Source organism: Drosophila gunungcola, unplaced genomic scaffold (assembly GCF_025200985.1).
Source record: "Drosophila gunungcola strain Sukarami unplaced genomic scaffold, Dgunungcola_SK_2 000072F, whole genome shotgun sequence".
Classification (NCBI taxonomy): Eukaryota; Metazoa; Arthropoda; class Insecta; order Diptera; family Drosophilidae; genus Drosophila; species Drosophila gunungcola.
Window position 1 is genome coordinate 404,006 of NW_026453235.1, and position 27,250 is coordinate 431,255.

The 27,250-nt window shown below is 42.1% G+C and overlaps 3 protein-coding genes across 13 annotated transcripts in view; 1 reads left to right on the forward strand and 2 right to left on the reverse strand.

Moving 5' to 3' along the window:
• Nucleotides 1-526: 526 nt before the first annotated feature.
• Nucleotides 527-12,495, reverse strand: LOC128264538 (neprilysin-3). Of its 2 annotated transcripts, none has more exons than XM_053000068.1 (9): nt 12,079-12,495; nt 8,569-8,685; nt 7,574-7,736; nt 7,400-7,520; nt 6,491-6,805; nt 5,491-5,985; nt 3,817-4,646; nt 2,547-2,689; nt 527-2,478 (listed from the first exon to the last, which is right to left on the reverse strand). In XM_053000068.1, the coding sequence occupies exons 1-9, from the start codon at nt 12,088-12,090 to the stop codon at nt 2,302-2,304; spliced, it is 2,373 nt and encodes a 790-aa protein (XP_052856028.1). In that variant the 5' UTR covers nt 12,091-12,495; the 3' UTR covers nt 527-2,301. The 2 variants fall into 2 exon arrangements, with proteins under 2 accessions (XP_052856028.1, XP_052856029.1); XM_053000069.1 differs by lacking the exon at nt 12,079-12,495 and adding an exon at nt 9,821-10,038.
• Nucleotides 12,496-14,271: 1,776 nt separating this feature from the next.
• Nucleotides 14,272-15,495, forward strand: LOC128264543 (uncharacterized). The gene is made up of 2 exons (XM_053000075.1): nt 14,272-14,356; nt 14,994-15,495. Exons 1-2 carry the CDS (start codon nt 14,287-14,289, stop codon nt 15,392-15,394), a joined length of 471 nt encoding a protein of 156 aa, XP_052856035.1. The 5' UTR covers nt 14,272-14,286; the 3' UTR covers nt 15,395-15,495.
• A 2,358-nt stretch (nt 15,496-17,853) lies between these two features.
• The window catches only part of LOC128264537 (uncharacterized), a 51,001-nt gene continuing 41,604 nt past the window's right edge, over nt 17,854-27,250 (reverse strand). For 9 of the 10 annotated variants that reach the window (XM_053000060.1, XM_053000061.1, XM_053000059.1 and 6 more), the window contains 5 exons: nt 26,280-27,206; nt 22,719-25,255; nt 22,492-22,651; nt 21,179-21,347; nt 17,854-21,104 (listed from right to left, as the gene is read on the reverse strand). In XM_053000060.1, the coding sequence (XP_052856020.1) occupies nt 20,873-21,104; nt 21,179-21,347; nt 22,492-22,651; nt 22,719-25,255; nt 26,280-27,206 (4,025 nt within the window). In that variant the 3' untranslated portion in view covers nt 17,854-20,872. Of the gene's footprint in view, nt 21,105-21,178; nt 21,348-22,491; nt 22,652-22,718; nt 25,256-26,279; nt 27,207-27,250 lie in introns of those variants that run through there. The other variant, XM_053000062.1, reaches the window with a different exon arrangement.

Consider the following 27,250-nt stretch of genomic DNA (forward strand, 5'->3'; position numbering starts at 1 on the left):
CTGTTTTTTTCGGTATTTTAAATTTTGTGCTGCTCATCCTTAAGCGCAGCACACTAGAGTTGTTGAAGAAATGGTATGGATATAATCAGTAATTAAGGGTGACCTTTAAATAAATTGATTCCCAAACTTTCAGCTACCATACAAGACGGAACAAGCAGTGTGCTGTCACCCAGAGCGTCTAGTGATGACTACGCAGTCCGAGTGCATCCGAAAATGTAGATCTATTAATAACTTACCAATAAATATTTTTTTTAAATCAACGATAAAATGGTCATATCAATCAAAAACACCTTCTATCGAAAAAAATCAACATAGTTAACCAGTAAGGAATGGAAAACCGATCATCTGCTGAAAATGTTTTTCACTGAGACTGTGACTCTGATAATGACGTTGCTCATTCATTTTTTTAGTAGGATTTTAGAAGCCATGATACTTCGACGCACCGTTTAAACAAGACACTATGAGCTGCTGATTAATAACAAGCACTCCTTAAGGTTGTGACCATAAATTTTGTAACAGTGCAGCGGGTAGTGGGTATCCCATAGTCGGGATGCTCGACCATAGCGTTATTTATTCTTTTTTCTTTGCGAATGTATACATGTTCATATACACTTTATTAATAGACAATAAAAATAATTTGCATTTAAACATTCAGTTAATGTATATGTAGTTTGTATAATAATAATATTTTAATATATGTATTATAGTTATCATTTCTTCGTCTATCGTATAGTACATATACAGAATACAAAAATCATCTGCTTGATATCTTCACAGCAGTGGTGGATACGAGGGGGGTTCTGATAGTATACCCCTTTACTTAACCCCCACTTTTCTACCCACGAAATGATCAGGGAAACTTATAAATGCATTTATAAAGGAACAATAACAAAACAATTTTTTTGATGCCCCCGAAACCCCCAATGGTCCAATAAAGTAAAAAAACTAAAAGCTAAATGCATTATTCGCATGTTCGTGTTTGTGTGACAACCGAAACCGAATAGGAAGGTTAACTAACCGAATAACCTTTAGGCCATATTGACTACTTAGTATGGAGATTTGTGCTTTGACTGATTCGGCTTGAGAGTGTTCATATCTTATAGCTAATCTCTTGGATTGATTTCGATTGGTGCCTAGTTAAATTCCATAGATTTACTTGGTTGGTGTTGGCTCTTAGTCTGATATGTTTTTCTTTCTTAGAAAAGAAAACTCGTCCAATTTGGTTGGCTATATAATCTCAATATCTGAGCAATTAGTGATTAATTGGTGTATATTACTGTTCTTTGCACTTCAGCCTCTGCCTATATTTCACTGCTTCATAAGATAATAAACTAAAGATAAATCAACAATAAGCACACTTAAGCCCCCGTTAAGAAACTCATATGTATAAAAAAGGTGTTCACATAATTTCCAATATAATTTTTTGTAACTTTTAACGTATTTAAATGTTAAACTTAATCAACCAGCTTATTTCTCTTCACTTTGGCAACTCAAAAGCTTTAAAACTGTTCGCCTGTCACTCTCACTCTATATCTCTATCTCCTTCACTTTCACAATCACTAGCTATATTTTTGCTACATTTCAAAGTCCAATTCCTATCCTTTACACAGGAACCTCGGTTTAAATGTTATTTGAGAAAAAGGTTGAGATTTTGAAAAACTCTTTAGAATGACTTCAACATGTATCTTAGACATACAAAAAAAAGCGGAGACCCGTGAAATAATTATTCTCCTGGGTCACGAGCTTGCGAACTTTGTATCTTTTGCAATACAATATACATTGATAGTTCTACAAATAGCTAAGTTACAGTTTATCGTTATCATATCTATATATCAGCCCTTTAGGTGTGTGCTCTGTACTCCGTAATACTCCATGTCACACACACCCACCCATATAGTTGGTAGCTCGTGCGTTCACATTCAAATGTAGTTAAAGGTCCCCTTGATCCTGCTCCAGGATGTGGAATCCCTAGCTCCAGACCCCTTGGAGCACTAACGTGAATTTATCGTCAGCTTCTATCATTTTCATAGGCACAATCACTGACGGTCTTTCGACAAAATACAAATGGCAAAAAAAAATTAAAGGGCACAACTGAAACAATAAAATACCAGCCCAGTCTGCGTTCCAATCGCACCACCCATCCGCCCAAGATGCTGTATTTGCTCGGCTTTGGCTTTGGCTTTGGCTTTGGTTTTGGCTCTGACCCAATCTTTATCTATATCCCTATCTGTATCTGTATCTCTATCTGTATCTGTATCTCTATCTTTGGCTCGTTCTGAGATCGGGATGGCGCAGTTCTGTTTACCACACCTCGCACTTTTCGGTGGGGTTCATTCGCTTGCCGGCCTTGCACTGAAAGACCTCGGCGAACTCCTTCATGTTCGACAATGTGCCGATCACCCGGAACTGCGACGGTGAGTGCGGATCCTTCTCCATCTGCAGCAGGTTCGTTTCATCCGTGGTGCTGGAGCACCAAACCTGGGTGAAATGAAGTGTTAAGTATATAATATAATTATAATATAAACGCCCAATTGTTTATTACTCACCTGGGCAAACGACACAAAGAAGAGCTGCGAGTGGGTGAGATTCAGGCCGGGCAGCTTCAGGACATCCACATCCCGGTCGCTCTTGGTGCGCTGGTAGGCGTGGTAGGCCGCCTTCAGACCGCCATTGTCGGCTATGTTCTCGCCTGGTTGGATTTAATAAGAGAAAATATATATAAATGGCTATTGATCTAAGTTTAGTTGTTTTATAAGTCTACAACCATATTAAAATACATAAAATTAAAAGTTATAAAGAACACACTTAAAAATACCAATTTAAGCAATACAAAATTTATAAAATTAAAAAGAAAACTTTCCGAAAGCCAAAATCTGGAAAATCACCAAATACCACATATCTGGAACTATAACTATTTTCTATTTTCTATAAACCTTAAAAATCACTCTCAGAAACTAAATCATTCGCAAGTTTGATTTGCCAACCGTTTCTGAAGAATTTTTTGACAGGGGACCATAAATTATAATTATTAATTTGATCGAACAAAATGTAATGACCATTTTTTTGAGTGTTATTTAACTATTATAAATGTTTTATTTAAATTTTTTTATTAAACAAAAACAAAATACTTAAAAATGTTTATTTTTTGTTGCGAATTTGTGGGTCAGAAAATTTTTCAAAGCCGAAGCAGCATTCTTGATAACTATTGTTTTGTTGTCCTATTAGCAATTAAAAAAAAAAAACGGAAAAAAAACCCATTATCGGATGAAAATTTGTATTATTTTAAATACCTAAAATAAAATGTAGTTTCAAATTTTCTTTGATAAGCCTGTAATTATTTTTAGACAAGAATTTGTATTCTTTCTGACCCACCTTTTTTAACAAAGCAAGAGTGTTGGTCGCGCCATCCGTCGATCTCTTATTTATTTATCTGGACACCCTACTCACCCAGAGTCTGTTTGCCGCTGCGGGTGAGTCCGTTCATCTTGCACCCACTGTACTGACGTCTCAATTATTTTTTATCAAGAATATGTATAAATTCTGAGCCCTTATTTTGATTGTAGAACACCTATCTTTAAAAAGCAACCACTTTTGATCCAGACACACCACAGAAATCTTGTTATATAGGGTCGGTTTTGCCCCATCATCTCCTATTTATATGTATCCATATCCTTTCTGGCCCATTATTTCGATTGTAGAGCTCCTATATTTACATAGCTAGCACTTTTGATCCAGACACTACACAGAAATCTTGCTAAAGAGGGTAGGTCTAGCCCCACCATCTCCAATTTTTTTTTTGCCGGACACCCTACTCACCCAGCGTCTGCTTGCCGTTGAGGGTGCGTCCGTTCATCTTGTACCCACTGTACTGACGGGCGATGCACTCGGACTTCTCGTTGAAGCGCTCGATGCTCTTCGGGTCCCACCACCGGTTGATGTTACCGAACTTGTCGTACTCGCGCCCCTGGTCGTCGAAGGCGTGGGTCAGCTCGTGGCCCATGACCACGCCCATGGCCCCGAAGTTGAGGCTCTTGGGGTTGTTGATGTCGAAGAAGGGCGTCTGCAGGATGCCCGCGGGGAAGACGATCTGGTTCTTGGTGGGCGTGTAGTAGGCATTGACCGTCTGCGGGGTCATGCCCCAGTTGGTCTTGTTCACCGGCTGGTCGAGGCGCTTCAGGTTGCTCTTCAGGTTGTAGATGGCCACCTGGATGTTGTTCTCGAAGTAGGCGTTCGGCGTGATGTTCAGCTCCGCGTACTTCTTGTCCAGCTCGACGGGGTCCAGGATGTAATCGGGGAACCCGATCATGTCCGAGATCTCGTTGGCCTTCTCGATGGCCTTCTCGCGCGTCTGCTTGTCCACCCAGGTCAAATTCTGCAGGTTCGTCTTGAAAGCCTCGCGGATCTCGCCGATCATCTGCTCGGCGGCCGGCTTGGACTCACCGTGGAAGGCCTGGCGCACGAAGATGGCGCCCACGGCGAACCCCACCACGTTGTTGGTGTCCGAGACGCAATACCGCCAGATCTCCTCGCCGCCATCCGATCCCATGAGGGCCTTCCTCACGCCCTTGTAGGCATCGCGGAAGGGCTTGGACAGACAGCTGGTCAGCGTGCGCACCGCCTGCCACACGAGATAGTTGTTCAGGGTGCTGCAAGAATTGAAAAGTAGGGGTTACAGCTATTAGCATTTTTTGTTCGATATTTGTTTCGATTCAAGCTGGTTGCAGTTTCAGTTTCGGTCAGAGCTCCCAAAAAATAATCCAAAATTTTTATTTAGTCTGTCAGTCTCAGCTCAAAACAACAAAACTAATTAGATTTAGTATCAGTCTGAGCAGGACACTTTTTTTGTTAATAAGCCGATCAGCTCGGCAAATGATTGTTTTATTATAAAACCAAATATATAGATTTACTTTTCGTTCTTATAAGAAACCGCAACTTTGTATTATTGAGTGGCGTTTGTTGCCAAAGGATTCTTAAGAGGATTTCTAAAGAATTCGCGTTTTATTTAACTTTATGCTATCAAGATTTTTTTTTTAATACACTTATACACTAAACAAGAATTTATTTAAAGCATATATGCAATATTAAATATATATATTTAAATTATACTATTAAATACAATGCATATCAAATTGCAATATTTAATTTTCAAATATTTTAATTAATGTGGAAAGTATTGGATTTCAAATGGGTTCTATTTGTGTTGTATAAAGTTTAATATGGTTTTAAACAAATGTAATGGATGAAAATCAAAGCAAATACTTGGCATAAATAGGTTTTTTTTATCAGTGTAAGAGGTAATTTTGTCGAGTTTATTGGCTGTTTAGATGGAATTATTTTGATAAATTCCGACGAGTGATAACATGAAGTAAAGCCAGTGCCACTGAGCTTTCACTAAAGGAGCGGTATTTTAGGGAAAAAGGGGAACCCCTGAACTTCATTAAACGAATGGCGAAACTAAACATGATCGACTTGCAGCACAAATGCACTCACATTTTTCCCTCATCGGTCTGCTCCATCTTGAGGATGATGTCCGACAGATTCTTGAGGAAGTCGGGGGCGTAGACGACCACCACCTCGTCGTCGGTGACACGGCGGCCCACCATCTGCATGGCGTTGTCGAAGTGGTCCGTCCAGTTGAGGAACGGGGCCAGCTTGGCCAGCTGGCGCAGCTGCATCGGATGGTACATGGCCTCCTCGTTGCGCCGGTCCTCCAGCGGGATGGTGATGTTGGCCAGCTTCTTCTCGAAGTTGATCACGCCGATCATTTGGGTGCGGGCCTCCGACTCGTTCGCCCCCAAGAGGACGCACACCTTGGTCATGTACTCGATGTACTCGTTGAGCACCTTGCGGTGGTTGTCCGTCTTGTTGTTGTAGTAGTCGGCGGTGGGCAGGGTCAGGCCGCCCTGGTCGATCTGGATGACGTGGCGCGAAGAGTTCTTGTCGTCCTCCCCGATCGCCCAGCCAAACAGGCAGTTGAAGTTGTATCTGAAGGGACAAAAACACGGTGAGAATGGATCTGAAACTGTCTACATGCGGCAACAAAATATAAACATATGTAAATTCAACATAGAAAAATTGTTACTTTACTATTTACAAAGATTGTTACTTTAATATCTACTATTTACTTTTGGGCCAACGAATGGTATAACATTTAAAATAGTTCATTTATACTGTTTTTTTTTACATATTTTGGGATATTGAATAGTATATTTTAAGTACTTAAATAACAGAAAACTTTTTCATGAATTTTGTTGTTTTCTATTCTGACTTGAACTATTCTGACTTGTAGATTAACTATTTGAATAGAATATATTTGGAAAATGTCATGGGCTTTTGCAATGAATTTTGTTATTACATTTAATAAATGTTGATTATAAATCACCACAAATGTTCCTCCAAAAAATGCTACAGGTAATAGCGCAGGCATTTAACAATTAATATTTTTGTATGTACTTGAATGTTATGTTTCTTTTGTTCTGTGTGTACTCACTTGTTGTGTAGTATCTTGAGGGTGCGGCCCATCGTCCAGTTGGCCACGTTGTAGCCGCTCTTGGTCACGTTCCAGCCGCCAATCTGCAGCAGAAGGTCGTTCATGGGCTTGGCCCCCAGCTTCTCCATGTGCTCATCCGCGTCCAGGCAGGACTCGTAGTATACTTTGGCCTTTCGCTCGGCCTCCGACTTAAAACTCTTGGCCGGCTTCTCCAGCACGTTGCGGATGATCAGCTGGTTCATCTGCTCCAGCTTACCAAACGTGCCCCACGTGGACTTGCCCTCGGGAATGGGGTTGTTCTTGATCCACTGATTGCTGTGAGATAGAGAATATTTGTTTCAATATCAGTCACTCCATAAAATACAAAAAAGTTTACCCGTTTTCCTTTATTAACCTCAATGTTTTGGTTATTTTGCAAATGTGCCCCAGTGGTGTGGCGAAATTACCTCATATTGATTTAAAAGTCAATTTTTGTTGTCTTTCAGTTTTTAAATTATTAAAATACAATCTTTACGTGATATAAAAATATAAAAAATTATATAAAAAATGTTATAATAGCCACACTCTCACCTATATTTAACTGCTGGTGTTATTGGCAATGTTTGATTAATTTCTTAAAATCCTCTTAAACCTTTTTGGGTGTTGATAGATATTGATCGAATAAATACATAAAATCCGAAAACGTTTCTCTACCAGGTCTCTACAGAATTTCAATCAACCTGCACTACATACGATTATTATTAAGATCTTAGCTCCGATATTTTCCGATATCTAGAAGTTCATACGGACAGACTAAATACATATAATATAAACAATATCTATGACATATATTTTCAACTAAAACAATAGCGTATTAAAGCTAGTTCAAGCTTCAGTAAGCTAAGTCTTTTATATCTGCAGATTACTCACCAGGAATATCCGTAGAAGTCATCGCAGGGATCAACCGTCACGTCGATGGACTTGAGGATCTCGCTGGAGGCGAAGATGCAGTGCTTATTCAAACAGGGAAGCTCACTTCCCGCGGGACACTCTGGAATGGTTAAAGGTAATGAGTATCCTCGGATAAATCCATGCAAGCCATACCTTTCTGGTGGGGTTGGACGTGCAGGACGTGCTTGGTGCCATCGCTGCCGCCTCCGTCTGTGAAAAGGACGATCAGGAGCGTGAAGATCGTGAGGGCCATTACAAAGGTGGTGATGAGCAGCCATTTCTCCGTCTTGTTCCTCGAACGCCAATTCCATGTTGCCTGTGCAATGAGTGTGCAATTCCCCATTATCAAGCAATCATTCTGGCCTCCATGGAGGCACAAAAGCTCCCTTCCCATAAATCACCCCCACAATGGTATGTGTTTTGTAAACAATGCGAAAGCAAGACGATGGCGGTTCAAATGGGTTCAAACTTGTGTGCATATGGCAACTACTTAAAATGCGATCAATCTCGCAGACATAACTCACTTGCGGCTTAATTTGTCCACACATCGCCGGAGAGGCGAAAATGGTTGTCTGAATGGGTTTTCCGAAGTTGCAACGACTTGCAAATACACTTTCCTACGGCAAGTTTGGGCAAATACTCAATGCATCTGACAGAACCGTTTTCTAGAACCGTTTCTAGAACCGTTTTTTTTTGTTTGGGTTCTCAAACTATTTGCCCCGTTCAAGAAACGTTTATGTGTGGAAAAACTTAATCTAAGAATACTGATCCTATTTTTGGGCAGTTATGTCTTAAGCTTTTGGCTACTAAAAGTGTTCGATCTAAACTAGTAATTATTTAAAGTGCTATTTCTATGTTACTTCCATATAAATAAGAATTGATTCTTAAAGCTCAAATGATCTCTGGCAGCCATTGGAACCCTAGCATATGTTAGGGTATACGTTTATGTGAGTCTCGCGGAGGGAAAAGCTCACACCGCCATACTCGTGTATACAGAAGCAGACTTTTCACTGCCAAATGGTAACCTTCAAAGCAATGAGAAAAGCGCTCACGTTGGCCTCATTTGCCGCTCGTTTTGGGTCATTGCCGCAGAGATGAAGATGGAGTCGAGTGTGGTTAACATGGTGTTACATGGGTGGGGCACATACCCGAGCGGTGTGGTAGCGTATCTGCATGCCAGTGTGGCCGGTGGCCTCATTCAATTGAATGCCGCCGATGGAACTCGAGTCGTCTTCCGTGAATTCGGTCTGCTTGTAGCGCGTCATCTGGAACGAGATGCGAATGTGGTTGGTAAGTAGTAATCTAGCCCTTATCCAAGATCTGAGGCTGACGCTTTGTCATATCACGTGGCTGCCCCAGGGCATCCGATAACAAGCCTCCGCATAGGGTGTACATAGAGTGGCGCTCGCTGACAAAGCTTTTTCGTGTGGCATGTGTGTGTGCGAGTACGAGTGCGAGTGCGATTTGTGTGGATATCGTGAGTTCTTTAGCGCTCACTCAGCGCCTTGTGCTTTATTTTTTCCCTCACATCCCCGACTGCTCCCCATTGTCATTGGTGCTTCCTAAGTATTCAAAAGTGTTGCGCTTAACCCTTGTGTCATCAGATACAGATCATCCTCAATGTTACAACATATGCACATACATTTTTCATTTACAGACATTCTTGTCCTTATAATAAGCACAGCGCTTTCTTTAAATCTGATAACAATAAAAAGTTAAGCTAACTGGCTAGCAATAAAAAAAATAAAAAAACTGGAAATTTTTTAAAATAACATAGTTTAGTTAATTTTTCATTGTATATTGATCAGTGCATTAATAATAAGTATGTGCTTGTACATTTTAAATTTAATTTAATTTTAAATTTAAATATTATCTTAATTAATAATTATTAAATATTTTTTGAAAGCTTATCCACATATGTTTCTGTATTCCCATATATTATTATTATTTGTATTGTGTGATGCGTATGGAAAAGTGTGTTCCAGGATGAGAAAATACTATTGACAAACTAATAAAATGACTTATTTTTTGCGTACTTATATGTTAACTAACTGCGGTATCAAAAAGATAGATTTCAAGAAAAGTCGAGACTATCGGCCTTATAATTAAGGTTTAATCACACTTTCTTGGCAATTTACCCTGGCACCGTTTACCATAAGTGAAAAAAACAAGCACCTTTAAAGTAACCCTTAAATATATAGGTTTCAAAAATGCCTTCGAGAAGCACAACATCTACGACACCTCTTGTCCATTCATGGGTTAATCTTTCGAAAACCGAACCATTTGCAACCACTTGTAAGCATTTAATGGCCGCCCCGAAACTCCGCCAAAGAAGCCTATGTAGATCCCATGTTTGCACATATATTAGGGTATGTATATCTAGCTTAAAGTCGGACCTACCGAACGGCAGTCGGAGATCCACATTTTTGCCAACCTATAAGATACCGGATGGAAGCACCAGATACAATGTATTCGGTTCGGTTTCGTTCGGTTTGGTTCGGTTCGGTTCGGTTCGGTGGGGGTGGTATTTGTTTTTATGGGATGAGCGGTACGATAACAGAACGCGGCGGCGATAATATTCGTGTTCAGCCCATGACCGTTGGGTAGACACTGACGGCCGAGCCCACGGAGCTTTCAAACAGGAACGTCGTAGCGAGTGCTCGCCAGCCCCCAATTTCCCAATTCCCCAATTCTCCAATACCTCAATACCGCCATCCCACAATCCCCCAATCCCCCAATCTCCAATCCAACGAAACCGGCAAACCGACCGGCATCTCCGACCTCCCGCCACGTTATATCGAATAGTTTTGCATTGTACACAAATTAATTGACTCGCCTGCGGGTGTGTGTGTATGTGTGTGAGTGTGTGTGTGCGGGCGATATGGCCGGGAATGGAAATATTTTTAGGGAAAATAAACGAAAATATGTATTCAATTAACGCAATGCAATCCCCAATCATTTTGTTATTGTTATATGTGCATTTCTATTTCGCTTGCTTGCAGCCATCTAGGGAATACTGAATACTTAAAAATAGATATGGAATCGTAGGCTGTGAAGACGCCATATGAGAGCAATTATCGCACTCGATTTGTGTACCCATTAATGTGGCTCAGGCTGTGATCATATCTATCTGATTTTGACATATATTTACGAACGTGTTTGGCTTTTAAAGTAACGCTATTGTGGGCATCGAATGATTGATGCGAAAATATCGGACTCGATTAGAACAAACAGGACGGAAAAGCAAAGACCTCTATATGGATAGGTGTACATATATTGACTTTTCCCGGACAGGAACATTGTACCACGGAACTTTGAGCCTTCTCAAGAGAAAGATTATTAAATAGGGACTCTGAAGCAGTGAGTAGTGTGGGTATCTTATAGTCTTGTGTATTATGTTCTAAATGGTTTTTGCCCAGAGCATTTGCCAGCAGCGAATCCAGCAAAATGTAAACACAAACTGCACACCCACAGACATTTAGCAGATTGTTGAATGTAAACAGACGTTAAATGGCACAATGCCTAACGAGCACTCAGGCCACCATTCAAAATGGCAAAAAAAAAAGAAGGGGAGAAGAAGACGATAAGTGTAAATCAACAGGACTGGTATTAAAATAATTAAATTATAACGTTGTAGAGGGTATATTATGTGTATATAAAACTGGCCTGATCCGACATGTTATGCGTACTTTAAAGAATCAGGAGAATTTCTTAATAATGCAGATATTCCAGTCGCATTAAATATCTGCACAATGAAATGGAAATTTCCGAGAATTAAATAAAGTGAATTTAATATTGATTTTCCTTAAAATTTCATTTAGAGCAATTATGGTTTGTTGAAAATGGTTATCGTAGAGTATCCGCACCGAAAGATACCCTATGCTCAGTTTGTAAAAAGCATTGCATACTTTGCCGCTGTCTAAAATAAATATTATACAAAATTATTTGGAAGTTTGTTGGTGGGTTTAGAAAGCAAATTACAATATTTTAGCTCCGGCATCTTAAATCTTTGCGAGCTACCGGCTTTTGCTATTATTCAAAGCAACCAAGCAAATTTTTACATTTATAGATCGTATCAAAATGTCCCTTGAAATTGCAGGGTATAAAATGTTTAGTACCAAAAGTGTTGCCACGAACCGGAGCATAATACGAAGTTAAAAGTGGATGGTCGGAATTCTCTGAGTTAATAAACGCCTTTTATGGTCTCTGTGGCAAGCCAACAGATGAGAGCCCTAAGGATTCCGAATCACCACAAGGGGATTTCACATAAATTGCAATGAGTTGAAGTCCGCTAAGATGAGTCCTCCTCTCAATCTCCATTTTCACCCGGCTCCATTGGCTGGTATACCATAAGCCATATACCATATGGTGCAAATCAGTCTGGTATGAAAAGCTAACTTAATTTATGGTGCAGTCCGTGCCATTTGTGTATACCAAGGTCCTATATCAAGGGGGGGCTTAGAAAGGGGGAGTTTTGGGGGGTTTGGCTGGATGCATTTATTCAATTTCCATCGCAATAAATGTTTGCTGGGTGGAGAGGAGAGGAGGTGTGATTTGGAGGCAATGTTTTTGATACACACAAACACAACAGCACTTATAACAAACACACTCACACACACACACACGCACACTAAGAGAGAGTCGCGCTCTTGGCCTACCTTTGCGCTCATTTTCTTTGTGCGCCCAAAAGAAGGCAATGCAATTTTTCCAGCTCCCTACGCTCGTTTTTCACCACCCTTTTCCTCGATTTGTTGCTCTTTTCGCTGCACTTCCGCAAACTGTGTGATGGATGTTTTGGCGGCCCCTCCGAATGGGTAACACTTTCAGCCGATCAGTAATTCATTTAAAACTCGGCCTTCTGCATTTTGCTCGCGGGCAGACAAACCGCTCTGAGCCACAAAAAAAAACGGCAAGTATCCACCAACAGGGCCAACTTTCAGCCAGCACCAGCAGCAGCGGCAATCGCACTCGAACTAGCTTTTCCTCTCCGATTTCACTCGCAGCAGGGAGGCGGGTGGTTGGACTCCCCCAAAAAAGGAAAAACCATAACACAAACGTAGTAAATGGGCAAAACACACACAAACAGAGAGAGAACAAGGGCGCCGAAAGGGGCAGATGCAGATTCGAACCCTTAGCCGGAGAAATTGGTCCAGTGCGCAGGATCCGTTCGCCTGGTGGCAACCCTGTCCGGTCAAGGTTGCCAGCGTGTACCAATTGGATTTGATTACCAATCGATTCTACGCAGGATATCGAGTACTCAAAGCCATTCAAGGTTCTCCAAAAAGTACTCATGCACTTATGATACAATAACATTGAATTCATTTACAATTGTCCTAAAGTAGTTAATCTTATAAAAGGATGTTTTATGTTCTGAAATAAAATGTATATCTAAAACCATTACTAGTTTACTATTTTAGATGGTTTTTAGTTTATTAAAATCGGACAACGATATCATATAGCTGCCATGGGAACGATCGAAAAATTCAGCGGAAAGTCGACATAACTTTATTGTTTATTAATATACAAGCATAAAAATCCAAATATAGTCGTTTTATAAAATTTTGATTTTTTTTAAAAACTGCAATGTAAAATAAAATTCGGCTTGCCAAAGAATTTTACGATTGGAATAAATTTCTATACGAAACGGTTTCTTTGGGTCTCTACCACTAAAAGTTTAAAAAAAAGTGTTCAATGAATGTAGCATTCGAAGGCAAATGTCACCTTTCCGTTTCACTATCTTCACTTCGCCAGACCGAAAGACAAAAATATAAACTATTCAATAGTTGGGAGCCGCACTGCTTGGATGCCACATGGATTACCATATCGCCCGACCTAAATTTGCTTTACGTCACAAGCGAGAAAGCAAATAATTTGCACTGGCCCAGCAATTGTGTTGGAGCTTTTCGGTTTCTATCAGCCAGCCGAACGGCAGCCACAACGTGCCTGCATTGTTTGGCTCCCTCGGAGCCCCTCGAATCACCTGAAATGTGTGAAACAGATGGAAAACAAAACATGAATGTACATTTGTAAAATATGACCAACAGAAAAGAGCCGCTGAATGTTGAATGCAGTTCGGGCGATCATCAAAGATGTGGAGATGTCTCAGCTTTTCGGGCAAACCAACATGGGCGGACCCCTTTAACCCTCGGTGGCCCTGGACCGAGTCGTGCATATCATTAATGACCCAACAAATTAACGTGTTCTATACAGTGCAAAAAAAAAAAAAAAAAAAAACGAGCAACAACAAATGCATGAGATTCTCACGTCTACCGAACATTTTAACCGCATCCACATTATATTGCGTGTTCCGTATTTGAAAATAAACTAATTCCTCCGATTTAGGTACGTTTTGTGAACGCTGGCAGGTGAATCTTTAATACACTACTAAACAAGTAAGTAACTTCTACGAGACACCCAATACACAGTACCCAAAAGTTTGTTGCATAGCGGCTTTACTGATTTTGATTAAAAACTAAAAGAGGTTCAAAACATTACGAAATATGAACACAATAATAACACTGAAGTTCAATTGTTTTTTTTTTAACATCCAAAGAAAATCTAAAAAAATAATTTAGAAATTAAATATAAGGTAAATATAAATGCAACACTATTTTAAAAAGTACTTTCAAATTAAAAATAAAAAAAAATGGTATGCTAAAGTTTCTAACTTCAGTATGACGATCAGTCAAACTTAAAATTCCCTTTAAATTGAGTGGAAAACAATTAAAGTCAACAACAACAAAAAATGATGACTGGCAACAGCAAATAGCGATTGCGATTGAGAGCCGGGCCTGGGAAACGAGTTTAAAACCGTCGCCGGCACTTTGTCAGCGGTTTAGTTGGAGTAAAGCGCGCAATCGGTAAACATGTCGAATTTCAATCGGATCTTGAGTGGCAGCATTGTGATCTGCTTGGCACTCGCCAAATTTAGTGCGGGTGAGTGGGGCTGGAAAATCGATCAAAAACGAAATAGAAAGCATAAGAACCTAACAAGCAGCTAACAAAAAAAATAGAAACCATGCTAGAAATTCAATGGAAAGAAAGTAACTCTCGCAAAACTTAACAAACCAGACAATAATGGATAATAGTGCAATGCAAAATCATTTTTTAGTTGGAGTATTAAATAACGCGTTTTAGAAAATACTACAAAAATATTTTTTTTTTTATTAAAAAAAGTTTTTTTTTTTTTTTGGCAAGAATCGGTATATGACAAGTGAATATCGGTATACAGGCAACTGTGAAAGTTTTGATTCAATGAGTCCCATATAATACTAGATGTGCTTAATAGCTTAACAAACGAAATTACTGAGGTCATGCACTAGGTTGGCTGTAAACGATGCATCAACTGCGCGTGCAGTATTTATATTTTATGCTCAGATCAATGAATCAGCTAAATGTATTAATAATTTTTTTAAATGGCGTTCAGTTCTGAGGTGCGTGGCTGCTAATGCTTCGTTTACGACCAACATAATTCGTTTTCCAAAGCTGATGCATCGTTTACGACCAGTTAAATGGATATAAATTTAGAAAGTACCTTTCCACTTGGATGCTAATGCTTCTTTCATTTATCCAGTGAACGCTCAGGCCGGAACGGTGCACTGGAACAATGGGAATACGGCTGGCGTGGGCGCCTGGTCGAACGCTCAGTCGGGCGGAATGCATCCGCCGGGCAGTCTCAGTGGCCAGGATCCGCAGTACAGCTACGGCTACGCCGGAATCGATTCGAGGGGCTCGTATGGCGGAGCGGGCGGCAACGGAGCGTACTACGTAAGCGGCACGGATGAGCACGGCCGACCCTTTTCCTACGGCAACCAGGCCGAGCAGCCCGGACAGCCCGGCTACATGGGCGTGCGGCCGGATCCCAACTATCCGGGGTCCTACGGCTACCAGAACGCGGCCGGGGTCATTAGCACCTCGGTGCTGTCGACCCTGGCATTAGCACTTGTCCTAACGCTGGCCACCACGCGACTTTAATGCGGTTGCAGTGCGGGAGGTGTTTATTGTGTGCGGCTTTTTTTTTTAATTAATTTCTAAGTTTAATTTATGTTAAATGTTCAAATATGTAAATTTTTTATTAAATAAAATAAAAATTGAATATCAAAACAATGGTTTGTTTTTCTTCGTTTTTTGCTCGTTATGAGATTTCAATACAGTCAAGATGGGGAAGTTAATTCTTTTCCTAAAGACTCTTAGCCAACGGAAGTACAGAAGATCTACGAAAGCCATTCCCAATTTATATTAATTATAGTAAAGCAAGAAGGAACGAAATGGTCTAATTAACCAATTTGGAAATAAATATGCACAGCGTGCAATTTAATTGTATTCTGAATTCATTTAGATATAATTATTTGATTTGGAAAACTGCTTGGCCATTAGATACTTGGAAGCTCTAGTTTATATACTCTTGTAGCTATACCACAAGTTGCGTATTCCTCTAAAAAAGGCCAAAACATAATTTGATGTTACTTCGATTTTCCAAACAAACTGTCGATCGATTTTATGGGAAATACATGATACAGACTTACTCTTTTCATAAATTTAAAACTTTTTTGAAATCAGGAAAATATTTATATATTTTATATGTGTATGTCTTGAAAACCAATTCATGTAGTTCTATAAATTTTCATTCCTATGGCAGCTATTTATATAATGACCCGATTTTTATAGATTAAATACAAATTTTTGAAAATTAAATTGAAAGCCCAAATTGATTTTTAACTATTATAACTTTTAAAGCTATATGATAAAGTCGTTTAGGCCGGCCGGTTTCGGTTTACAACCTGCAATAAAATAAGGCTTCTGGAAAAATGACACCCATTACTAATTTTGTGTAGAAACGAACAACCAGACAACTTGTGATAAAGAATATGAATACTTTATGGGGTCGGAAATGTTTTTCTTCACTGCGTTACAAGTTTTTTACTGGATTTTTAATACGGATTAAACCTGAAATTAAACCTTAAAAAAAAGAAATCTTACGAGAACAGAAAAATATTTTGAAAAAATTATTTCTTGAACTTTTCGAATACTGTTTGAAAAGTATGTTAATAGCGGGGGACACTTGATACTTGGAGACTTGATGTAATTTTAAGGAGCCGTTTTCAAAAATGGTCTTAAGGGATATTTTATATTAAACAAACAACTTTCGAATATTACAACCGGATTTTCATATATGTATGATAAAAAAGGCATTCTGCCGATACTCTCAATATTCGCTAATTGTGTGCATCTGAGTTCGTGAAATTCACAAATTATTGTTTCACACGCAGCTGGGCAGTTTAGTGACTAAGAAGCCTTATTAGCAGATCGGATACGTCATCGTCTTGAGGCACGCCCACACAATTGATATATTTAGACGAGCAACGCCCATGTAATTGGCCTCCCCCCGGAAGGCGAACGGCAAACAAAAACTCCCAAGGAACGAAATCGAAACGAAAACAAAAACAAAGACAGCTATAATATAGATATAGCTGTAGATATAGAGACAATAAACAAGGTAAACAAACATCGGACGGGTCGACACCTGTTGATAAAGCTTTTGGCCAACTTAACTGAGTCACAGAGCCCCGTGAGCTCATAGGCACCCCGAAAAGATACGAGAACATACAGAATACATGTGTTTGCATGTAAATACGGTCGGATAATTGAGACATGCACTTGTAGGCACTAATTAGCACATAGAGAAGCATACGTACTGGATCTGACTTTCTTCTACAACGAGTATAACCGAGGGTACAATTTACCCGGCGATTAACTTAATTGCCCAAGCAAAAGATTTTGTGTTCGCCTGTTCTGTCGGCTAACCAAGCGACGCGATGTCAATGTCAAATTATGATCACTTTTGATTTCGGTTCTCAGTCTTACGTGCTGGCGATGATTATCATTCCCGCCACTTTTCGGGGACGTGATGTGTCAGAAATAGAGCTGGCGGGTCCAACTCATGCATGCAGGGAAAACCCTGGATATTTGGTAGTTAACCAACCATAAAACCAATAAAAATGTAAACTTAAAAGAAACGTTTATGACGATTGAATCTAAAATTTCTTTTAGGGCAGCAAATACATATGTATAAACTCTCGTTTTAGTATTTTTCAGTGAAGATATTTAAATTCTTCCAATGATTTAGACTGCGTCAAAGTCTTAGACAGAACTAACACCTTCTTGTTAAGATTGCGGATTTAGTACCCAGTTTCTGCAAAGTATAATGATAAATCCACCATAATCTGTTTAGGTAATTAATAATGTGTTGCTTTAGTAATTTGTGGCGTCCATGCCCAAATCGATTCAATCGAACCCATGTAATTGCACTTTTTATACGTTTTTATTGCGGCGTCGTGTGAACTTGATTTTGCCTGGATCGAAGGTTTTACTAAGGTAATCCCAGTAATATTGCCCGAGTGTCGATACCCAAAAGTGATTTACGAGACTTCGAGTAATCTGCCAAAAAATACATTTATTAGTCTAGTAATAAACAATAATTATATTAATTTGTTTTATTGATCTTGTTTTGTTTTTGTTCTTCCTGGTTTATTAGATTTATTTGGTTTTTGCTCTGTTTAATGTTCGTTTTGCATTTGTTGTGTTGTGGATTTTCAATGGTACGTTATGGTTTTTAAAAAATGTATTTCTTAAAGCAAACATCGAGGAAAATGATCAGACCGTGGGCTCACAGACGTATAACTATAACTAATAACTATATGGAAATTATCATGCCAAACTACTCTGATCAGATTGGAATGAAATGATTTTTAAACGAGTTTCTTGGGTTTTAGATTTCTCTACAAAATACAATAAGGGATCCACATTTTTGGTTCATCTTTAAACTTGTGTATGTGTGTGTGTGTGTGTGTGTGTGTGGTTGTGTTTCTGTTAGTGGGGGTTGACTGTTCTCTGCTGTGAAGAACGCCAAAACCTTGGACGTCTCCCATCTATAATACAAACTGATTTGAATTGCTTTCTGTTGTGGTTGCTTCCTGTGGTACCTTCAATTTGCCTATAGAAATATATATGTGTCCTTGTATTGGCCCAGCAGGAACAAGGCTCCAGTATATATAGATTTCTATATATATGTATATGTATATGTGTATGTATATGTATATGTATTGTGTATATATAATATATATATATATGGCATACAAATATATTGTTTTGTTTCGTTTTGTTTTGTTTTGGTAATTTAGGCTACAATTTGTGGTTGCTTGTTGATTTTCACTAATTGAATTCTTTCATCGTCCTGCTTCTCTAGGTATACATATGTATTAATGGATCGATCCTTGTGTGCGTGAGTGTGTATGTATGTATGTATGTGTGTGAGTGTGTGTGTGTGTGTGTGTGTTGTTGTATACTTGTATCATATGTCTGGCTATGCTCCCTATATATGTGTGTATTTATATACGATTTCTATCTTTTGCACATTCTATTCCAAAGCGTCGACAGCATTTCCAGTTGTCCTACGTTGCTTTACCCATAGCTCTACACATTGCCACGCCTACTAGCCTACACCTAACCGCCCACGCATCCAGCAGATCTGGAAACAAATTCTTTCCATTGTCAGCCCGAAAGTAGGCTCCAAAAAGAACTCCCCGCTTTCATGTCACAATTAAAGACCAAAAACGAAAACAGGAAAAAATGGTTTAAAAAATAGTACATACAATTCATATATATTTATAAAACTATACACTTGTGCATAGATGTATGTGTGTTTGGGTGTGCATAAATAGGTTCTTTTTTTATAATCGCATTATGTTTTTTTGTGTATTTGGTATAAAACAAACTATTAGCAATACAAACTTAGTAACTAAAAACGCTAAAACTAAATTAAATTAGGATTAAAAAAAAATATTTATATGGATACGGATATTTGTTTATAAAGAACTATATATATATATATATATATATTTGTATATTTAATATAATGTGACTTGTTGTTGTTTCTGTTGTTTCTTTTTTTAAACATAATTTTTAACTGTTTGTAGCTGAATTACAAAGTAAACAGAAAATGATACATCTGAAATCAAATTTCCAAAAAAAAAAACGAAAACAAAAAATAATTCTCAATTCGAGAGTACAAAATGTTTTTTCCTTCGCTTACAAAAACTAACAACAACTAAAAAAATATACAAACAGTGCCTAGCAAAAAATCGATGTCAAGTCTTCCAGTTTTCCGCCTTTGGAGCCAGAAATCTCATTTCGAAGAATTAATAGTTTATGTTAAGTTGGTCTGTCTGTGCGCAAAGTATTTGCCTGAGCATCAACAGGTTAAGCCTGGATTTACATATATCCGAATTTATTGACTAAATTAAGATTACGAAATTTTTAATTTTGGTTGTAAATGAAACGAGAGTGGAGAACCTTAACTCAAGATAGCCTCGCAAATTATTGAGGGTTGTTTGTTGAACAAATTTGGGGACCGATTCAATTCTCCCTTTTAATACAGAAATCATTAGGTTTTAAAGTCGGTAGACTTTACCTATAGTTTGTACGCATAAAACTTATTTTACTTTACTTTGCGAGACACCTGTAATTTAGTACACTTTGTTGTCTTGTTGTTTAATACATATATTTTTTTTTTTGATTATTGATTTTCAATTGGCTGTCTGTTTAAAGAGATTGCTGTGGCGCCCAAAACATTTAGTTAGCAAAGGTTTATTAAAATGATTTCTGAGAAACAAGGAAAAACTGATGGATATTAATATCGGCTTTAGGTTCAAGGAATTTCCTAAGACAAGAGCAAAAGCGAACGGAAAACTGTACACAGAATGCTGACTAACTCGATATTAATGATAATAAATACATACAACTTAATAACAAAAATATCCGTGTGTGTGTGGGGGGGGAAAGGTTTGTGTTGAGTGTTGTCAGAATAAATAAGTTAAGTAATACAATGTAAAATATTTAATGCTTCTCCCAGCAGTTGCTTCCCAATGTAATCCCTTTCTTTCTCACATCTCTCAAAGTTTCCACATCTAAGTGCGAATTCCTCGCCTACAATTTGGTCTGTTGTGTGTCTGGGTGTTAGCCGTGTGTCTGGGTATCTGGGTGTGTAGCTGTGTGTGTCTCCTATCCTGCCCCGACAGAGGTAGTGTAAGTGTCCGTGTCCGGAGAACTCCGAACGAGGAGGCGCAACGAGAGCAATCGATATTTGGTTAGGAACAACGAATGCAGCTGCACAGACCGGACCTCTTCCTTGCAAGATTTCTCATCTCTCTTTCAACAACAAAGACAAACAATATCTTTAACAATACTGTAGACTGATCAAAACAATGTAACTTTCTTTCTATGATTTCCTTTGCCTTGTCCTCTGTCAGGGCCCCTTGCCTTCTACACTCTCGCCTCCACGCTTCGCTCCTCCGATCGCCATCGCCATCGCCATCGCCATCGCCATCGCAATCCGAATTTAAGCTAGTTAATGTTCTGTTCCTACGCTCCAAAGTTCATCTATCATGCCTTGCGCTAGCTGGAGCCGCACACCAGCCCGTTCTTCTGTGGCAGCTTGAGCAGGCGTCGCGTCCGGAACTCGTAGGCTCTGCGGCAGAACATGACCAGCTCCGGATTGGTGTGCTCCGGCACCGTTCGCACCGAATGCCGGGGAACGGTGCCACTGCCACTGGCACTGGTGGGCCTTCGCGGCACGATGCTCACGTCTTCCACGTCCTCCTCGGCGGCACGCAGGCGGCGACGATACCTGGAGGGGCAGGAGAAACATCGTTACAATCCACTCAACACCAACAGCAAAAGCTCTCCGCGCGTTCAACTCACCTGCAGTACTCGCTGAAGGTGAGCACATAGCACTTGTCCTCGACGCAGGCCACCGAGTTGTGGTCGCGGTGCCGGGAGGCATAGACCTCGTCCGGACAATCGTTGCGCTGCCGTCCCTGATCAGTGTGCTCCGGCCGATAGTACCACAGCAGCGACATCATCATCTCCCCTGTAAGCATAAGTTTACGATTTAACTTTATGTTCGATAGTCAAATAATAAAAAAAGGGGCATTTGGTCTGCAAGCCTTCTATTCGAATCAGTTTTATAGCTGAATTTTTTAATTGTGTGTTTTTGAACGATGGGATTGGATTGACTATAATTATAATTAAAATTAAAGATGTGTTTATATTTTTATTACGAAAAAAATTATGATTGACATGAAAGATAATGTTGGCTAATTCGATCTTATTAAACAAAATACTCTCTGTAAAATTGCTCGTGTAATTTTCCGTATGCACATTAAGTGTACGCAGAAACAGTACCATAAACTGGGTGTATTCACAACAACCCTTGCAGCTAAAAAAAAATATGTATTATTCTCCAAAAAACAACTCTTAATCATTTTTATGAGTACATGTTTTAAAACATAAAGTCGATTTTTCGATAAATGTATTCTTCGATTGTTTCAAAAGCAGCTATGAATTCTAGCTGTTAAAAAAAAATCGTAATTCTAAAATTGTACACCATCACCATGTCTTGGAATCACATTCGTGTAATATTAAAGAAACGGACACCAGAAAGGTCGGACATAGTGGTGCTAATATTTATAGTTTATAGGGTCGGAAAAAGCTCCTTCACTGCGTTGCAAACTTTTTGCTAAAATTATTATTCCAATTTTCCTATTCTTTTCCTAACATTTCATCGAAATAGCTAAACCACTAAAGCTCAGACGGCCGGACCATAGCTATCAACTCGCCTAGCAATGCTGAATTAGAATGCATTTATTTACTTAATATGGTTCGAAACGTCTGCTTCACAGCGATACAAATTATATTTGTACCTCTGAAGGGTATAAAAACAAATGTGGACTGAGTGCATATGCGTGCAAAAATTCTGCTAAAGAATATAGTCAACTGAACCGAGATTTTCGAACTTGTTTGCGCACACACAACAAAATGAAATGGAAATTGTTGTTTGATTGCAGTTTATAAGTAAACTGTAAAGTTTTTAATGGGGAAACTAAGTAAGTGAGTTACTCTTGATTTTATTATACTGTATATCCCATGAAATAACAACTAACTTTTGTGACACACTTAAACTTCATTTTATGAGGGGCCCTAGAGCTTGCCGTGCCTATTTGTATGACACTCACCGTCTTCGGGGTTCTGCCAGAGGTGCGCCACCTTGGCCACGTAGGGCAGCTCGTTGTCCTCGTTGGCCTTGAGCAACACACAGTCCCGCAGCCGGATGATGTCGCCCTCCACATGCCGCATGGCATCGTAGCAGGTGCGCAGCACCAGCGGATCGTCACTCTGTGGCATACAAAATGTGGTTAAATGGGGAAACTTCAAAAGACCAATTGCCATGGCGCACACTCACGTTGAGAAAGACGGCGCCCTGGTAGGCCTTGCCCGACCACATCCATCCGTTGTTCCACTTGGGCACCACATTGGCCTTGGTGGCCGGCGGCAGGGTCACATCCAGTTCGTAGCTAACGCCACCGGGCCGCTGCCTCTGGCGCTTGCGATTGCCGAACTTGCAGCGCGATCTGGCCCGCTTCGTGTGCGTGTGCGTCGTCGTCGTCGTCGTCGTCGTCGTCGACGACTGACCTTGACGAGTGGGCGGAGGAGGAGTGGCGGTTGCTTGGGTGGCAGCCACCGCCGGCTGATTGGGCACCAGAAACTGGTGCTGCTCATCGGAATGTTGCTGCTGTTGGGAGGTTGCTGTTCCCGTTCCTGTTCCTGTTGCTGTTGCGCTTGCATCGCCGACATTCGCTGACGGCGACGCACTGAACTTTTGAGCCTGCAAATCTGCCGTCTGGTACTCATTGTTGTTGGTCTCCTGATTGGCAGCTGCTTGCGTTTGAGTCTCCGCTGTGGATGCAGCTGCTACTGCTCCCGCTCCCGCTGTAGATTTCTTGCCCTTGCTCTTGGCCTTTGGGCCGACGGCGGCCTGTTTGCGTGGCTTCTTGCAGGGCGGCAGGGGAGCGGCATCCGCCGGCGGCTTCTTGGTCTCCGACTTGGAGCGCTTCTCGGCGGCGGGACCCTGCTTGCCCCGTTGATCGTCGGGGGCCAGGGTCAGAGGCGAGGAGGCGGCATAGAGGCCACCGCCCACCGCCGTCGGCGCCTGCTTGCGACTGCTGTGATTCAGCTCCGGATCGCTGAAGTAGCCGCGACTCAGCGCCGTGTCCAGGCCCTCGAGCAGATGGAGAGCGGCAATCTCCTGCTTTCGCGGCCGCGCCCTCTTCGGCGAGGCACTGGGCGTGGCCGAGCTGTTGAGCTGCTGCTGCTGCTGCTGCTGCTGCTGCTGCTGCTCCTGCATGCCGACCGCTTCGGCTCCGGCCTCTGAAGGCGTTACCATTGGAGAAGCTTCTTGTGCTGGTGCTGCTGTTGCTGCAGCTGCTGCTGCCGCCGCCGCTTCGCGTTGCTGGCGTCGCTGTTGCTGCTGCTCGCGACGCTGCAAACGCATGCGCTGCTGCTGCCGCTGCGTGAGGATCATCTGACGCCGCTTGGCGTACTTGGCCGGGGCACGTCCGTGGCGACGGACGAACCGACGGCCGGGACACAGGTAGTCCTTGGGCTCGGCCTGTTTGATCAGGCTCTTGTAGCTGTGCTTCGTCTTGGTCTTCTTGTTGCCACCGGTGGAGGCCAGCAGGTTGATGCGCTGCTTGCTGCCACCGGGCATCTCCTTCTCCTTCTCCTTTCCGTTCTCGTTCTCCTTTTCCAGCTCCTCTTCTGTTTTGGCCGCAGGAGGAGCAACTTCCTGCTCCTTCTCTGGCTCCTGATCCTGCTCCTGCTCCTGCACTGGCTCCGTTTTGATGGTGGGCTTGAGGTCCGGCAGTTGGCTGATATGTGGGCTGGCCTCCTGCTGGGCCTCGCCATCGTGCTCGATTTTGATTTTGGTTTCGGCTTTGATTTCCGCTTTAAGTACGAAAGGCAACTCTGGTTCCGCCTCCACATCCGCTTCCTTGGGCTGCTTCAACTGCTTCTCCGGCAGCTGCTGCTGCAGCTGCTGCTGCTGCTGGGCTGCATAGACCATCTCCCTGGCCATGCTCTTGCCGATCCTCGCCTTGCGCGGCGGCACTGCTGCTGCTGCTGCTGCTGCCGCCGCCTGGGGGACGCTGCTGACTGGGGGCGGGGTGCTGCAGGTGAGGTCGTACGCCTCGATGTGCTGCTGTTGCTGCTGCTGATGCTGCTGCTGCTGATGCTTCTCCAGCCGCAGGCCCAGACGGAGGCGCAGCTCCAGCTCGGCCTCCTGCTCCTGGTCGTCGAGCAGCTTCTCGTCGCTGGCACAGTAGCTCTCCGGCGGCGTGGGCGGCGGCATCACGTGCGCCTCATACTGCATCTTGGTCAACTGGGGATTTTGATTCTGATTCTGATTCGGATTCGGATGTTCGGCCTGGAGTTCCGTCTTGACGAGCATCTGGCACTGGGTGCCCGTGGTGGCGGTGGTGGCCGTCGTATTCGTATTGGTTGCTGCTGTTGCCCGCGTGGTCATCTCACTTGTCTGGCTGCTGCTGTTGCTGATGTTGCTGCTGCTGCTGATGTTGGTGTTGCCACTGTGAGTGGTGTTGCTGCCACTGTCGCATTTGTTGGGGGTCACATTTTTCACTGGGCCTCTACTGGTAGTCAACGCTGACGCTGTAGTTGTTGTCGTAGCGCTGCTGCAGGCAGTCAAAGTACTGTTGCTGCTGCTGCTGCTGTTGCTGCTGTTGCTGCTGCTGCTGCTGCTGGTATTGCTGTTGCTCGAGGCACTCAACAACATATTGCTGCTGCTGCTGCCGCTGCTGCTGCTGCTGCTGTTCTTGCTGCTGCTCTGGTCGATGTTGCTGATGATGTTGCTACCAATATGAGGCCCAGTATGGACGTTTTTTGGACACGATTGAGGCATTGGACAGGGACACTGCGGTGGATACTCTGCAAAGAGCAAAAGTGGATTGGTGTTTTAAATAAATGTTTCTGCCAAGAAATGTGGCCAACTATCGATCATAATAGGTATCTGAACTTCATTTGAAGAGGATGCAGAAAGTTAAGAAACTAGTTGAAAACAACTTTTAACCAATTGGCCCATTGTAACCAAAGTTTTGTCTATGCTTTATCAACTAAAATCTAGTTTATCATCTATACCGGAAGAGACAACATCAGACATTTTAACATGATCAGTGTACTTAATTCAGCGATTTATATTCAAATCCTTTACACATACAAAATACGATTGCGAAAGTTCTTAGCTTTTAAACTGAGCAAACGGTATAGAAACACACACACAGATAGACAAGGCTATGCTGACTCTGCTAGTTATGCTGATCGGGAGTATACTTACAGCTGCGGTCATAAAAATGGTAGTGGCACAAAGTTAAGTGCTCAAAAACATACCTCCAAAATATAGGAAAACTTTTGTTTTAATTTATCTTAATGACAAGTTACCAATGAACCAAATTTGGTTTTAAAAACTATTGATATTGTTTAAGTTTCAAGAAGAACTAATACTGTTAATAATTTTATAAAATTCACTTAAGTGTTGTAAATATAATTACAAATTAAAAAAATGAGCAAATTTTTTTTCCTATCTATATTTTTTTTGAAAAATGTTTAAACAATATGATAAATGTGGATTTTTCTAAGTGTCCCATTTTGTTTATAGTATTAGCTTCATAAAATATAAAAATATTAAGTTCAAAAGGTGCTGCAAAACTAGTTTTGATTGCTATTTCCAGTAGCTAAAAACTACTATTTTCATGACCGCCACTGTACATACTTTGTATGATCGTATGCAAAAAACCTAGTAAAATTTAAAAGCTCTTCAAAACCATATCGAACTCAACTTCAGAGACATTTCTTTCAGTTTCTTTCGACGTTGGAAACTGCTGGCTAGCTACGTTGGCAACTCCTCGCAGTGGCTGCACTGCATCATCCGGGACTGGACCATACTTTTCCTTACCCATATACGGTCCTTGCAGGCCGCGCGTGTAGCACTGGCCAGAGGCGGCTCCTCCGCCGGGACTGTAGCCGGCGTAGTAGCTGGGCGGTCCGGGATAGTGCTCCAGGTGCTGCTGCTGCGGTTGAAGGTGCTGCTGCTGCTGCTGCTGCTGGTGGGCTGGGACCAGCTGGCTGCCAGCAGGTACGCCCGCTGCTCCTGCTGCTCCCGAACTGCCGCTGCTGCTGCTGGTGGGCGGCTGCTGCTGCTGCTGTTGTTGTTGCTGCGACGGCGGCTGACCGGACGAGACGGGCGGCGGTGGTGGCGGCGGCTGTTGTTGCTGTTGCTGCTGCTGCTGCTGCTCGTAGAGCTCGTGCGGCGGCGGCGGCGGACCAGCGTGCTGGTAGTAGGGGTAGCGGCGGTAGGCGCCCGGCGGCGGAACCTGCGGATGGGCGGCAGGGTGGCCGGCGTGCGACGGCTGGTAGACCTTGCTCGAGAAGTAGGGCTGGTAGGTGGGCGGCGAGTAGCACATGACCTCGCCCGGGTATGGCGCGTAGTAGTTGGGCGGATAGGCGGTCGAGTAGTGCATCTGGGCCGCGTGCATCGAGCGGGAGTAGGGCACGCCCTGGTGGGCGGCGGCGGCGGCTGCAGCGGCAGCGGCCGCCACGGCGCTGGCCGGATACGGCTGTGGCTGCGGCGGGTGCTGCGCCTGCTGCTGCGGATTGTGGGCGTGGCCGTGTACGTGGGCGTGGGCGTGCGACGGTGCCTGCGACTGCGACTGATCGGCGGCTTCGGCGGTCGCCTGATGCTGCTGCTGCAGCTGCTGCGTGGGCGAACCGACAGCTGGGGCGGCGCCGTCCTCCTCCTGCAGCTTCTTCACTTGCGCGGGCGGCGGTGGCGGGGCGGCGATCACATGCGGTGAGATCAGCGGTCCAGCCGGCTGATAGTAGCCTGCAAAAGACATAAACGATGGTAGAACGTTAGTCAACAATCCA